The sequence below is a fragment of the Sceloporus occidentalis genome, unplaced genomic scaffold (assembly GCF_023333645.1).
Source record: "Sceloporus occidentalis isolate IW3139 unplaced genomic scaffold, rSceOcc1.0.p SCAF_284, whole genome shotgun sequence".
NCBI lineage: Eukaryota > Metazoa > Chordata > Lepidosauria > Squamata > Phrynosomatidae > Sceloporus > Sceloporus occidentalis.
The window spans coordinates 267,511-281,688 of record NW_028317264.1 but is presented as its reverse complement, the minus strand read 5'-3'; the positions used below and the strand labels follow the sequence as shown (position 1 = coordinate 281,688).

At 46.2% G+C, this 14,178-nt stretch overlaps 2 protein-coding genes across 2 annotated transcripts in view; one reads left to right on the top strand and one right to left on the bottom strand.

Annotated features, from left to right (window-relative positions):
- Window positions 1–14,178, top strand: part of LOC149275473 (voltage-dependent calcium channel subunit alpha-2/delta-4-like) — a 53,858-nt gene that overhangs the window by 23,893 nt on the left and 15,787 nt on the right. The gene's annotated exons all lie outside the window — the stretch shown is intronic.
- On the bottom strand, window positions 1,704–11,495 carry LOC149275474 (leucine-rich repeat and transmembrane domain-containing protein 2-like). Its single transcript, XM_089504665.1, has 4 exons — window positions 11,305–11,495; window positions 10,665–10,729; window positions 2,596–3,186; window positions 1,704–2,134 (listed from the first exon to the last, which is right to left on the bottom strand). Exons 1-4 carry the CDS (start codon window positions 11,493–11,495, stop codon window positions 1,704–1,706), a joined length of 1,278 nt encoding a protein of 425 aa, XP_089360791.1.

Below are 14,178 nucleotides of genomic sequence, written 5' to 3'. Positions count from 1 at the left end.
CCAAGATAAAAAAAAAAAAGGCATTATAGCCCCCAAACCCGTGAAAACCATCAGCACGACCGTGTACAGAAATACAATTTTTTATTAGAAGTCTGAATCTCCAGCCCAGAATGTCCCATATAACTCCGCTGTTACATCAAAAGCTCCCCGCATTATAAATGAGTACAGAGTATCTCTCACAATGCATTGATCCCACACCTGTCACCCCCCCCCAGGCAGATAGAGTCAGGGGCATTATGTATTATCCACATTATGAGTTAGTGTTGCTAATGGTTCCTCTGGATTTCCAGCTGCTACTCCCATCATGCTCAACCTGCTGATTTCTACATTGCGCCTTCACGAGCCGTGTCTCCCTGAGAGTGGCCTGAAAGCGGAGCAGTCAGTATGAATACTGATTTTGTTTCCATGGTGATTGCGCAACATTTAGAACTTTGTCTCCAAATGGAATCATAGAATTGAGACCAGTTTTCCTAACCTCCCGCCACAAAGACCAGCCCGTCCCTCCCCGTCCCTCCCTGTCCTACGTGGAGCGTTTCAAGGCGACAGTTCGGATGCACTCCTTATCGCTTCTTCCGACACAGAAACACACATCTCGCCTGTAAATAAATATATTTCTCAAAGTATTCAGCTTTATATATATATATATATATATATATATATATATATATATATATATATATATATATATATATATATACATACATACATATATCTGCTTTAACCGTTTCAACACCAGATCGGGCAACCAACATCAGCACTGCAAAGGTTAAAAAAAAAATAGTCGTAAATAAATAGAACATAAATAATATTATAATGATACAACGATAATTCCAGAGATGTGTCGTGTGTGCAGTAACATTATTGCGGCATCTCTGTTAGGGGTTAATAAGTCCTGTGGCGTTGATGTCCAAGGGGATGCCCTGGGGGGTTAAATACCAGAAATCTATAAGTCTCTGTGGGTGAGTGACGCGTGATCGTCACCGTACAGCGGCAGCGAAGTCACCGGAAGAGTCCGTCTGCGGAGCGGAATTGCGCTTTTCGGCTAACAAACTCGATGTGACATCATGTGCTTATATTCCGTGTTTTTTAACAGGGTCCTGAGGGTGCTAAAGTCGGATAATCCCTATTTACAGCATGGTTTATAAAATGGGGGGGCTACGTCTATGACTCCCGTGAGAAAAACACTATATGTATCGCTGACTGTGCATCGTGGGAGTTGTAGTTCCACGTGGAGGGCCACCCGTTACCTACATTTAATGACAAAAGATATATAACTTCGGTTCAAGTGCTGTGACTTCTGTAAAACTATTTCCATTTCTGAAATGTGCAAACCTAAAAAGTGCCTTTTTTTAAAAAACTTTTTCAAAGGGTCTTGTTAACAAACGTTAACCCTTTCTTGCATCAGCAGCCAGTACTTGGCTCAGGAGTGCCTGCATTATGCTGTTAGTAAAGGACTTCACCACAGGTCCCTGACAAAATAGTCACTTTTTTTTTTTTTTTTTTTTTACTTTTTTCCATCATCATCAGAATTCAGCCCAAGGAACTCAGTGTGGCGTAGAAGGCTGAGTGCTTTTGTTTATTGCAAACACTAGAATTTGCTAGAATATATATATATATATATATTTGATCCCCGTGCGGTGATGTTGGAGGGGGTCACAGAGGACCACGCGCGTTATATATTGGGGGTACATAACAAATTGCCCTCATGCAACAGATGAGATTTGCCTTTGTTCTTCTTGTTCCCCCTCAGTGTCCCCCATCAATGGCTGTCTCTTTTTGAGCTCTCGGTGGTACTTGGCCATAAGCGAGGCGTAAATGCATCCGTAAGCCGCCGCAACTACCATCATAATGCAGACCACACCACAGACTACTCCGGCAATGATCACGGTGCCGATGGCGCGCCGAACACTAGCTGGCCGATACCGCTGCTTCTGTGGGCAGTCTGGACTGGGTTCTGGCTCCGAGGGGGCGGGGCTTTCCTTGGTGCAGGGCGGAACTGGCCTATCAGCAGGGCCAGAGCTGTTTTCATCCTCTAGTTGGGAGCAATAACTGAACATCTCCATGGGAACCATGCGTATGTCTCTCCCACGCAGCTCCTTGGGGAGCGTGCACTGTAATTCATCTATCTTACCGCCTGCGGGGGGACAAAAGCGAGAGGACATGGGTCAAAAAGCCGTGCGGTGTTACCCAATCATACAGGGCTCACCCCTCCGGTCTTCTAACGATCTGCATATCACCCAACATTTAAAATGACCAAGAGGGGCAGTTTTAATTCAGGTGGTGTGATCTGGGGTAGGGGCGGCTTTACTGACCCTTCTTAACATATAAACCCATTCAGGCTGGGGGAAGGAGTTTCCCTTGCACTTACAAGTACTTCCTGCGTAACTGAAACTACTTTTCAAGAAGACCTTCTTTAGAATTTTAAATTCTTTCACTGTATTATAACCCTACTGCTTCTGCTGGGAGGTTCTTCCACTTATGTATCACACTCTCAGTAAAGTAAAATATCCTTACATTACACCTAAGCCTCTGACTCTCTACCGGTTTGAACCCTAAGCACAGGCGGCTTCCCGTAACAGCGTCAAAGTATCTCACCTCTGTAAGAGAACCACTCCATCCAGTGTTTGAAGTCTCGCAGTTTGCAGTCGCATTCCCAAGGATTGTCGCCCAACTGAATGTTCTCCAGGCTACTCAGAGGCTCAAAAGTCATCCTGTCCAAATTCTGTAAGCGGTTGGAACGTAAGGACAGCCAGTGTAGCCCCGGCAGCTCATCAAAAAGTCCAGCAGGCAGCTGAGAAAGGCCATTGAGAGACAAGTCCAACCTACGTAGAAGGTGCAATCCTTGGAAGAAGTCTCGGTCCAGGCTACGGATGCTGTTATTTCTCAAGCGTATTTCTGTGAGGTTGCCCGTGTCTCCGAAGAGCTGTGAAGGGAGCTGGTCTAGGAAGTTGTTGGAGAGGTCCAGGCGGTGGAGCGAGCTCAGGTTGGAAAAGGATCCTCCTGGTAGAAAACCAAGGCGGTTGTTGAGGAGCAGAAGGATCCGGGTGTCCTGGGGGATATCGGGCGGTATGGACGTGAGACCTCTTCCACTGCAGTCCACTTCAAGGCTTCTGGTGTTGCATGTACAAGACGTGGGGCAGGAGAAGACCGTAGAAGCGGTGCAAATAGATAACCAGCAGGCAAGGACTGCGGGGCAAGAAGACAAGAAAATTAATGGAAGCCAGATAAGAGTGAAGACAATGTAGTAGATTCGTGTTTTTGGAGATGCAAAAGACAGATGAAGAAAGAAAGTAAAATAAAGGGGAGAAGAGAGGAAAACACAAAAAACACAAAAACGAAATACATTAGGAAAACGAGTAAACTAGCAGAACCTCATCGGCGGGCATTGTGAAGCAGGGGCTATATGGATAAGGTGGTACCAAACAGATAAGAAACGGAAAAAAAAAGACAAAATAAAAGGTAAAGAGGGATGGGGTTGGCACAAAATAAAAAATCCTGCATGGATTTATTTATTGATCCAAGACTCAGAACCCAAAATAAATAGTGATTCGGCCAAAATCCTAAATTCCATAGACACAGCTGTGTCCTGTGTATCCCGAGCCCCCTGAATCCCGGATCATTATACTCTGTGTGCCCCGGCTTTTTCGAGCTCGTCTATTTATACATTTCTCTGATGTTCTAATCGATGCGCTCGCCTACCGCAAATTCCGGAGCAGCTGTACGGTAACATCGTTAAATTACCAAGCGCTCTGTAATGTTCCTTTTTCCATCAAGATGTTCTTCTGTTACATTATACTAAAGAACTATTCCAAGTCAAGCATTCCGCTTCCCGTTCCCCAACAGCAAACGGGATCGATGACGCGCGTGACTTTCACCGCACCGCACCGCACCTTGCTCTGCTACATTAACGTCTTAACCGGCAAAGTTCCGGTAGGTTCTTGGATAGCCTTCAAATTAGGCTACCATCGTAAACTTGCCCGAGAACAATTTGATAAAGAACCCTAAAGTTGGGTGAATGTTATTAAAAATTCCAAAATAATTTTTCATCCGCCAATCGATGTCATCGTGGACATCTTTAAGGGCTTGTAAGAGAACATCAGAGCTTCTTGAGCTATTCTAAAAGAACCTCCATCACCTCTGGTCTTTGACGTGACCCAAAATCAGTTCAGATGAGGCTACTGTGTGGACAGCGCCTTTGAAGGTGTTTGCCCGGGGCAATTATTTTCTTTAGTCGTCGGCCTGGCCGGTGGTGCTTTATGGAGCCGTCAGACTCGGCGTCACTCCTCTGGGCCGCGCGGATATTGGGGCCGATGGAGGACAGAGGACAACCGGAAGGGATTTCAGAAGACGTTGGAAAAATACATGATTAAATCACAAGTGGCTGGGAAAATATGGATTCCTCATTCGTTCTGAATTTTTTATTGAAAATCTAGATTGCCCTCTGAGGTGCATGACAAATATTTCAGTGCAACAACTACATGTTTGGACAATTCCTCCAACGAGTTGTCCCCCGTTCCTGGCTCGGTATATGTTCGGCACCCCCCCCTACTCACTTGGTACATTCCGCCACTATATAGCATGGGTACCCAGACAAAAATAATCGATCACTTATCAATGAGAGAATCGTACAGGGAGGACTAGGATTCATTAAAGGTGCTGTCCCATCAAGTCTGCTGAGTTTCGCACGTTTATAACTAAAGGCAGCGTTAAGAGCGCCATTCCTTGCACCGCCGAATGCCCAAACCGTTCCCTGAAATAATTATTTATGCTTCGTGCCTCATTTTTGCTGGTTACACTTAATTGTCGTATGACACAAAAGTTGAGCCTTTTAGGGTGTTGCCATAGAAACCAAAAAAAGCTTCTTAAAAGTTTCCAAGTGCTAACATTTTCATACTAAATTGAATAATGAATTAGTCATGGAACAAGGATAATTATCCTTATTGCTCAGAGGATAACGAGCCGAAACATTCGATACCCGGCCCTTTGATAACCTTCTATCCAGGTAACCGCCGGCATGAAGCAGCACGCGTGTCGCGTGTCACGTCAGCCTTAAGTACCGCAGGTTTGTCTTGTATTGTACAGCGCTGCTGAATATGTGGCCGCTATATCAATCAATTATATAATGATTTATTGCTATGTATATTTCTCTGTGATATTAGTCCTTCCATAGCTCCTTTCTTCTTCATTAACCCTTACCGCAAAACCTATTAGAGGGTGTGGTTAGGGGTGTGGCTGGGGCTTTAATGTGACTTTGTAATCTTTTGATATATCAGGAGAAAGCATTTTGAGTGAGAATAATGTGTTTGTCACATTTATAAACCAATTCCCTGCTTTTTATGTACATTATTATGGCGTTTAGGGCTGCAGGACACTATGGAGAAACAGACACTGATGATACAATGCTAGAATAATGAGAGGAGAGCTGTGCCAAGAACTGCAGCCCCCGTTGGGCATCTGGAGGGTCTTCTGGCAGCAGATGGCAGGGGCGAGATAAGACGTCGCCAGCAACAGTTCATTGGGAGTGAGACATGTATAATTTAAGCCCTATAAGCAGATGAAAGCGGATCTGTGCATATGATATGAGCACCCGATCCCCCTCTACCTTCCCTTTAAATAATTCACAGGGTGATAACTGAAGCGTGTGATGAGACATAGTCAGTAGCGGGGAGCATGGCGGGGGGACCCTCGACTTTCTAAAGATACAGCTTTAAGAAAAAAAAGGCGTCAAAGGGCGTATAAACGGGACTCGAGTTGGACAGCACAAAGTGATTTGGGTCCCAGACCAATATTGTGGGTTAGAGTTACTGCTTATATTAATCGAATTTATTGTCTTTGGAAAACTACAGATAAAACTAAACTTTTTCTGCCCTTTTAACTTTTTTATATATATATATATATATATATATATTTGGAATTCTCTTTGGCTGTCTTTCATTGACGCTTTCTTGAATTTTTAACAAAGATTCCCGAAAACTCCGAAATCCTGTATCTACGCGTTATCTTTACATTCTAAAGTAGAACACAGGGCAGCCAATAGGCGATGAGCATGGCGCTGATCCACACGCTGATTGGCTGCATTCTGCTATACGGAGTTTCTGAAATGATGGGATCGATACATTATAGACTGAGATCCATGGAGACGTTTGTAAGATAAGAACTCCAGTGTACGTTATGGAGGACCATCTCAGACCTTCTTCCAGCAGAAGCCTTCTAGGGTTGGCCCCTAACAAGGCACAGTTATTAACTTTTTAGTGAGTAGTTGGTAATTTTATTGGAAATATCCAAATATCTACCACTCGGTGTTCTGTCCTAGGGGGGCTCACCAAAAAAGACAGTTGTGTTTTAAGCTGCTTGACTTCTCTAAACATTATGATGGTCCAAGCCCAGCGAGGTTCTGCTGTAGGAAAGTCCTTCAAAGTCACCTAGCCTGTTGAATTAGACATTATACGGGGTCATCTCAGCCCCTCTTGTTGGAGAGATGGCTCTTCATGGTGAATATAGGGAGTGCAAGCTCTTCTGGCCACTCTCCCTTTTGTGAATAAACCACAGAATGTTGTGCCGTTGACGAGAGATTGTAATCACACATTGGCTGCGCTTGTTTGGGCGCATCTGTCTCTTGTTAGTAGGACAGTCCTTCTTTGGGGCCCAGATCTCTCTTTCCCTTTTTCCTCCCCTGTGTTCCCGTGTTTGTGGGGTATGAGGGTATCGCAGCGCTGTGTATAGGAACATGTAAAATGCGTGCAATTTCAGTCGTTCTGCGTGTCTCTTTTCTCTAAGAACTTTCCCCGTTGCGCTGGAAAGCGGATGTTAGCGAGCTTCATAAATCTTTCATTAGATAAATGATTGGATGTTTCTTTTTAATGCTTCGTTTCCCCCCGGGGGGGGCTGGTAAATAGATCTGATTTAAGGGGGGGGGGCGCTCTTGAATGAATGCTGATTTTAATTTGAATGTCATAGAGTCCTAGAAGAACCCAATAAGACGTTACTCTGATGAATGAGACGTTTACCTTCACATAACGGGGTCTACGTATTACAGCAGCCCCCACCAACCTGCCTGTTGGTAAATTGTACTTTTGTAAGACCCTCTTTCAAGCGGCCGACTAATTCTAGCATCTGAGGAAGAGACCTCTGAGGTCCTGGAAGTTACTCTGTGTCTTTTTCTGCAATAAAATGTATCCATTTCAACAGAAGACACCAAGGTTTGATACAATCATATAAAGAATCCTATCAGCCCCCCCCCCCCCGGCCCTCCTCTTTCTTGCCTGAACCAACAACAATCATCAGCTTAACAATAGGGCAGGGATACCCTAATGGGGAGGAATAATCACGTAGATCCTGAGAACAGGAAGATACGATCGCTGCCCTCCCGGTAGATACTTGAACACCACTTTATATTAATCTCTGAGTAACGCAACGTAAATCTGTTTATTCCACATGGCGCCGGGCAGGACGTTCGTTGTGTCTGATACAATATGGCCGAAGCGGCAAGCATATTTGTCATTTAAATGAAGGTTGCGCCGTGTGAGAAAGCCGCGCATGCTGCTTTGTGTCGGGAATATTTACGCCGTAATGTCGATCGGCCGCGCGGTCGGGGTTTTGCCTTTGGCACCGAGCGATGCTGCATCGTCTCTGCATGTTAATGATGTCATCCGCGCCGTGTCTTTCCGATACCGTCACATCGATTCAGAGCCCGGCAAACGTCCATCACAAGAAGACTGATGAAACCATTCGTGCGACACAGGGTCTCGTGTTCTAGTATTATCTTTACGCCCTTGTAAATACCCCCCCGACCTGTCCAAAAATGTCTCTCTCTTCGGCAATTTAGGGGAAGAAAGAATCTAATCAGTGCGCAGAGCCTGAGAACAATTAGGCTACCTTGGCACCTAGGGGTCTCTGAGCTCTGGGGGTCTTGAACACTGTATTTTACTAAATTTGCATCAGATTATAAATTAGTTGCACTAGGCAAGTGCCTGGGGGTCCGTGAGCATTGGGGGTCCCCTGAGCTATAGGGTGGTCAGGACGAAGAAACAGAGGAGATGGGCTCCTTGCTTTGTGTGTGTATGTATGTCTGCGTGTGAGGGCTTAAGGGACCCAGAGGGTCCTAATTCGGCACTGTACTAAATGATCCAAGCCTTCGTCCTAGAGGTAGAACCCTGATATAGCGATGAGGCGCGTTTTACAGCCCCCCCTCTGTCCTTGGGGTGCATCAAGAATGCCTGCATTGGAATAGTCTGGCACACGCTGGGTTAATAGCGAGAATAAGCTTTTTTTGAGAATACTCCCAGAATGCTGTGGGTGATTTATAACCCAATTATCCTAATGTACGGACGCCTCGGAACCGTCTCGTAGGTGAAGGAACGAGAGGAGAAACAATTCTCGTTACACGGCTTTTTAATTTGGAGAGCGACGCGGCGGAAGGCTTCATTTTAACAGAGAGCGACGCGCTGAAGAGCAATGCGGTCTCCCCCCGGCCCCCACTCTCTTAATGAGTGTTATTAGATGGATAATGAAACACGTGGCAGGAACAGACAGCGACACATCGCTTGGCTTTTCCCAGACTCAACCAGAATCTCCTAAATAATGCTCCTGGGTTAAACATGTGCTGGCGTGAAGAGTAATAGTAATGGATAGACGGTCAGATACACGCATTTACACATACACACGCATACACACTGCTCTTACAAATACCTGCCCGTACACACATACACACTGCTCTTACAAATACCTGCCCATACACACACACACACACATACATACACACGCAAACACACTGCTCTTACAAACACCTGCCCATACACACTGCTCTTACAAACACCTGCCCGTACACGCATACACACTGCTCTTACAAATACCTGCCCATACACACGCAAACACACTGCTCTTACAAACACCTGCCCGTACACGCATACACACTGCTCTTACAAATACCTGCCCATACACACGCAAACACACTGCTCTTACAAATACCTGCCCATACACACACATACACACTGCTCTTACAAACACCTGCCCAAACACGCATATAACACAGTGACATACTAGCTCACTTGCTCTTAGACACACTTGGCCCTAACATACAAACACTTTCAGAACACAAACATACTCTCTCTCCCATTGTTTATCTCTCCCTATTTCACTTATTTCTTATTCTCTCTCCCCCTTTCTCCATCTACTTTTCCGTATTGGGAGCGAGCGCTTACCAGCAATCACTGGCACACAGTGCAAGAGATTGAGGAGCCTATCCCATGCATGTTTTTAAATTGACCTCTACCACTTCTGCTGGGAGGCAGCTCCACTTACCTACCACACTCTCGGAAAACTAATTCAGAAAATTGATTGGTTTGAGCAAAAATAAGACCATGCTCTGTGTTATTATAATGGCAGTAGGGACTCATACACTGCCCCAATATTATCTATAACGCCTACAATTCCCCTAATGCAGGAAGCGGCAAAGACAGCGTGTGATCTGCCTCGTGATATGAGAAGAGCAGGTTTCTTTTTTCATAAATAGATAAAAGCGTTTGGAGAAGGCAAGCCGAGCCGCATTGTCCGCAACTGTGGCAGTGAACTGACGAGGGCGCTCGGGTGCAGCCAGCAGTGAGCACGTCGGGGGGGGGGGGGTACATGCAGGTTTTTATTCTACTTAGTACTTTATGGTTTAAAGTTTATTTCAATGATGAAGAACCAAGAGGCAATTATCTAAAACTAGAGGGTCAGACGCTTAGGTGGAACGGTAGGAAGATTGACTGAGAGGGTGGTAGATAAGTGGAACAGCTTCCCGGCAGAAGCAGTAGAGGCTAACACACTTTAATGCTTATACCCCAGTAACCACCACCCCCCGGGAGATGCTCGCAAAATATCTGCTCTTGGAAATTTTCTAAAAAAAAAAAAAATGGTAAAGAAAATGATTCAAACCCCCCATTCACTCCATTAAAATGTAAAAAGCCTTTTTATTGGACTAATTTACACTTTTACAGAGAGCCTGGGGGAGAATCGTACCTTCTGTAGATAACTGCCCCCCGTGACTCTGTTTATAGGCGCTTTCCCGTTATTTAATACGTTAAGATTTCATATACGCAGCGTGGAGAGTCAGGGCGATTTAACCCAATTCCCATCGGCAGCCGGATTCCGTTGCCTGAGATGAATGTATTTCCCATAATTCAATACAGATACGTTTTATCCCAGGTAATAGAATTTACTAACATGGTCACCCGGGGCGTTCAGACCCGGCGGCAACATAAAGATCAAAATGCTAAATGAGACTAAAGTTTAGGTCAATTCGGTTCACATTCACACATCGGCTCGCCCAGCTATACATTGCCTTTGCTCTGCGACCGTCTCTGCTGGGAAGCTGCCACACGTAGCCACTACTCCTATGATAATAAGACATATATCCCATGCGCGGCGGCACTCAGGGGTTGTAGGATTTGAAGGGTTAACTACTTACAGGGTCCGTGCGCCCATCTGTGGGGGAAGTGTTTGCGTGTCCCACGCATCCTCGCTCACGCCGTGCGCCGGGACGGATCACTCACTTCACATTGGTCGGCTCGCGGAGGACGCTGCTCCGGGGGTCCTGCGGGATGCAGCCGGCCCTGTGGGGGGGGGAGACACACAAGGCTGTCAGTGCGCTGGTTCTTGTTACAGCAGAATGCAGGTGAACTCACCTGCCCGCAAGTCCCTCCCCCTCCCATTCCCGTGCTTCGGGAGAGTCGGGCTGTCTGCCAAGCAGCTGCAGGGCACAGAGCAAACATTTAAACACACATCAGACGCTTTGTTTTTAATGCGCTGGATTATGTTGTTCCCTGTTTTTCCATTATTTATTTGCGCAGGTTTCATGTTGTTTTTTTTTTATTATTATTTTGGGCCAGAAAGTTTCCTACTTTATGGTATTTTATAAGAAATGCTTTTATAATATAAAAAAAATGTGGCCCAACTTACAATGCGATATGAAAGGCCAAACCTAGTAAGGTTCCCCTGATAATAAGGTTCCCACTTTGGCTCGCCCTGTATAATGTATACTTTAATCAGAGTTCTCCATATTATCAGCTGTTCTTGATGTAGAAAGTCCTGAGGTCCGTGGACGGGAGTCTAAAATTGACCCCCGATTCTGTACGCATAGCTGGGGGGTATCCGGGCGAAGCTCTGCTTTCTCGGGTCTCCGGGTCATTTTCTCCTTTCTCCAGATAAAACTGTTAGGTCAACACCACTCCCTGCCCACTACCCCTACTACTCTCAGCTCTGCCCCATGGACAGCCAGCCCTGCCTCCACCCAAAGCCAATCCCCCAGAGCGACGGAAAACCCACCCTAGGAAGTTCCCACGTACGGCTTTAAGGCCAGCCGCCTGCCGCTGCGTGAATCCAGCCGACGGGGCGACGCTATAGGACTGAACCTGCTGCACGGGAGGCAAAAGGCGAGGCGGAAGGCATCTTTGGTCACCGGCCCACCGGCCGCTTGCCAGTTTTGACCCTGCCGAGCTTAGCTCTTCATAATGCATAGTGAAGTCTATAGGTGCCACCACCTCAGCTGCAACCAGACCTTTAACATTAACCTTCCCTTAGGGTTATTCAGAACCCAGCTAATAGCTGTAGAAACAGTTAAAGGGACGGCATATGTCTGAGCAGACTTAACCCTTTCAGGATGTTCGTACCTTTTAGCTCTCCTAAAATCCAGATAAGTGACCACGATGAGTTCATTTCAAAGCCATTTGACCCTCTGGTGTCTGATAAAAGAGATGGAAAGAGGAGCTTCCTGCGTAAATCGGCCACCTGATACGCGGTGAAATCCGAACCAACGGTTTGTAGCGGTGAGGCCGATGTTTCCGTATCACGATAAGAGACTTAAGCTCTGGAAATGGTTCGGTTGGTTAATGACCGGGAACGGCCATCATTTCATTGTCTTTACCCTAGAAAATTCCGTCCTTACGTAAGTGATTCCGGAACAAAAAGTTCACCGTGACAACCAATGGAATCCTGCTGCTCATTGAACCATTCCATTGGTTGCTATGGTGATAAGAGTACTATTAAAACATGTCACCGCCATCGCTTTTAATGCGGAACCCTGACAGTGTTACTAAAAAAAAAAGGTATATGGGTATTTAGCTAAATGTCTGACAATCAAGTATGGCAGAAATGGTAGGAAGCTTGATTGACGGCATTTGGGTAGTAACTAAAATCTCATAGGCGGAGTGATAACTTTGATGGCGGTATCAAACGGAGTCCATGAGGGCTACAATATCCCATGATCCCTTTAGGAAGAATTCACGTGCTCCAGGTATAACCCAGAGTCTCCTGGTGAAGACCAACTTCCCTGAGTCTCCGGGTCCGTTTCTCCTTTTTCTTTCTGCCTATCCCTCCCACTCCCCACCCACTAAAAGAAGTCTGGACCTTCAAAGCCCCACTCCTGGAGTGGACGTAGAGCTCGGGGAAGTTCCCAGGTATGACCATTCCAATGGAACGCTCCAATTTACCAAAGCAGGAAGTTGTAACTCACTTCCTGTGGCCTAAGCGCACTTTTACTATTGAGCGGGATCGTTCCTCCGCAAAGTTATTCAAAAGAAAGAAAAAGAGGACCGAGCCACGGCTCCTAAAAACGTGTGGCTCTTGAAGCCCGGGGCTATCATGGATCCCTTTTGACACTACCTGGCTCCTACTCTGTATATAAACGTCTCATCAACTGTGTTCCCCCGTTTGGTATTTAAGTAGTTAATGTGTTTTTTTTCTCCTCATTGTTTTCCTTTAATGTTCTGTTTTAATGGTTTAAATATTCCGGCAGCGGGAAATCTTGTCGCCGTTCTTTTATTTGTTATATTTGACAGCCGCCCGGGGCCCCTTTCGGCGGGCTCTGTACACGGGGTGCTCCGGGCCCCGGAGAAGGCAGAGCTTTGCGTTCAGGATTTGTTTATTAAGGGGGACAAATGACTTTAGTTTTCTTTACGATGTCTGCCACTCAGCGTCTAATTCAGAGGAGGCATCATAGAATTTCACCTACATATTTTTTTCTTCCTTTGAAATCATAGTATGATGTCATACCCACCATGACATCACAGGATATGCTTTCTTCTTTTACCATTTTAGGAGTTGTGACATTGGCTAGGGCAGTAGGCAGCAAGGAGCAAATTCAGTACTTTTCTCTTTCCTTATTTGAGGGTAATTCATCTATTTTGGTCACTCGCCCCATTTTGGTCACTCGCCCCGCTGAGCTGCCCTACTGTCCCTCTTTTGCGGGCAATAGGGCTTTTGCAGCAGTGACCTCAATTACAGCGCTCATGGTGGCCTCCTCGTATGATGTCATTTTGAAGCAATGTGACGTCATATCACCGTGTGGCCCTCTGGCATGGACTTCTGAATATAAGTCGCAGCACTCTTTTATATTTATTGGGTTTTTTTTGTTTAAATTAAGCCATTTTCTAGAAGAGGAGGGCGGCAGTTTGAGGTCTATTTACAGCGGACATGTTTTTAACGTGGGCGACGCGCTGGGGCAATCCTCTAACGTGAAATGGATTTATCATAATCCAACAGCTTTGTTTGAGGAGTCTTGGACAGTATCGCTGCTTTTAAATCCTACTTTAACCCCTCTTCTCTCCATCTGCTGTCTCAAGCTGCCCCCTCCGCTGTTGCTGCTTCCCACCGTGATGCACTCCCAACCATCCATTTATTCCCTGCACACCAAACATCTCATCGCGTTCCCTCAACATCACTAGACAAGAGGCATCTGATTTAAGGTCACTGCGAGGACCTGTGGTGGTTCGGGGCTCGGAGATATCGGCAAACCGTCACCCTGCCGCCGTCACGCCGCGGGTCACGCCATCCCTCGTCCTACCGGACAGTCCGTCCCGCCAGGGCAAAGATGACCTACATTACGCTGGCGACCTGCAGGCGCAACTCGATGAAACCAATTAGCAAAACCCTCACGCGCACAGACCTCGCTCGGGCACACACACTCGCTGCTTGTCACAGATTACAGCGATGATTAAACGTTCGGCATCACAACCCAGGATAACATCCGAGATCTGTGCGCAGAAGACATTGACGTCATTTATATAAGAGGAGCACCTATACCCCCCCCTCATTGCTTTACAATGACTACCTGAGGTAGGGTGTCCCTCCGGAGTGACCCCTGAACGTACATTGGAACTTGACCACCCTAATCAAACATTAACCCATTGGTACCCCATCGCA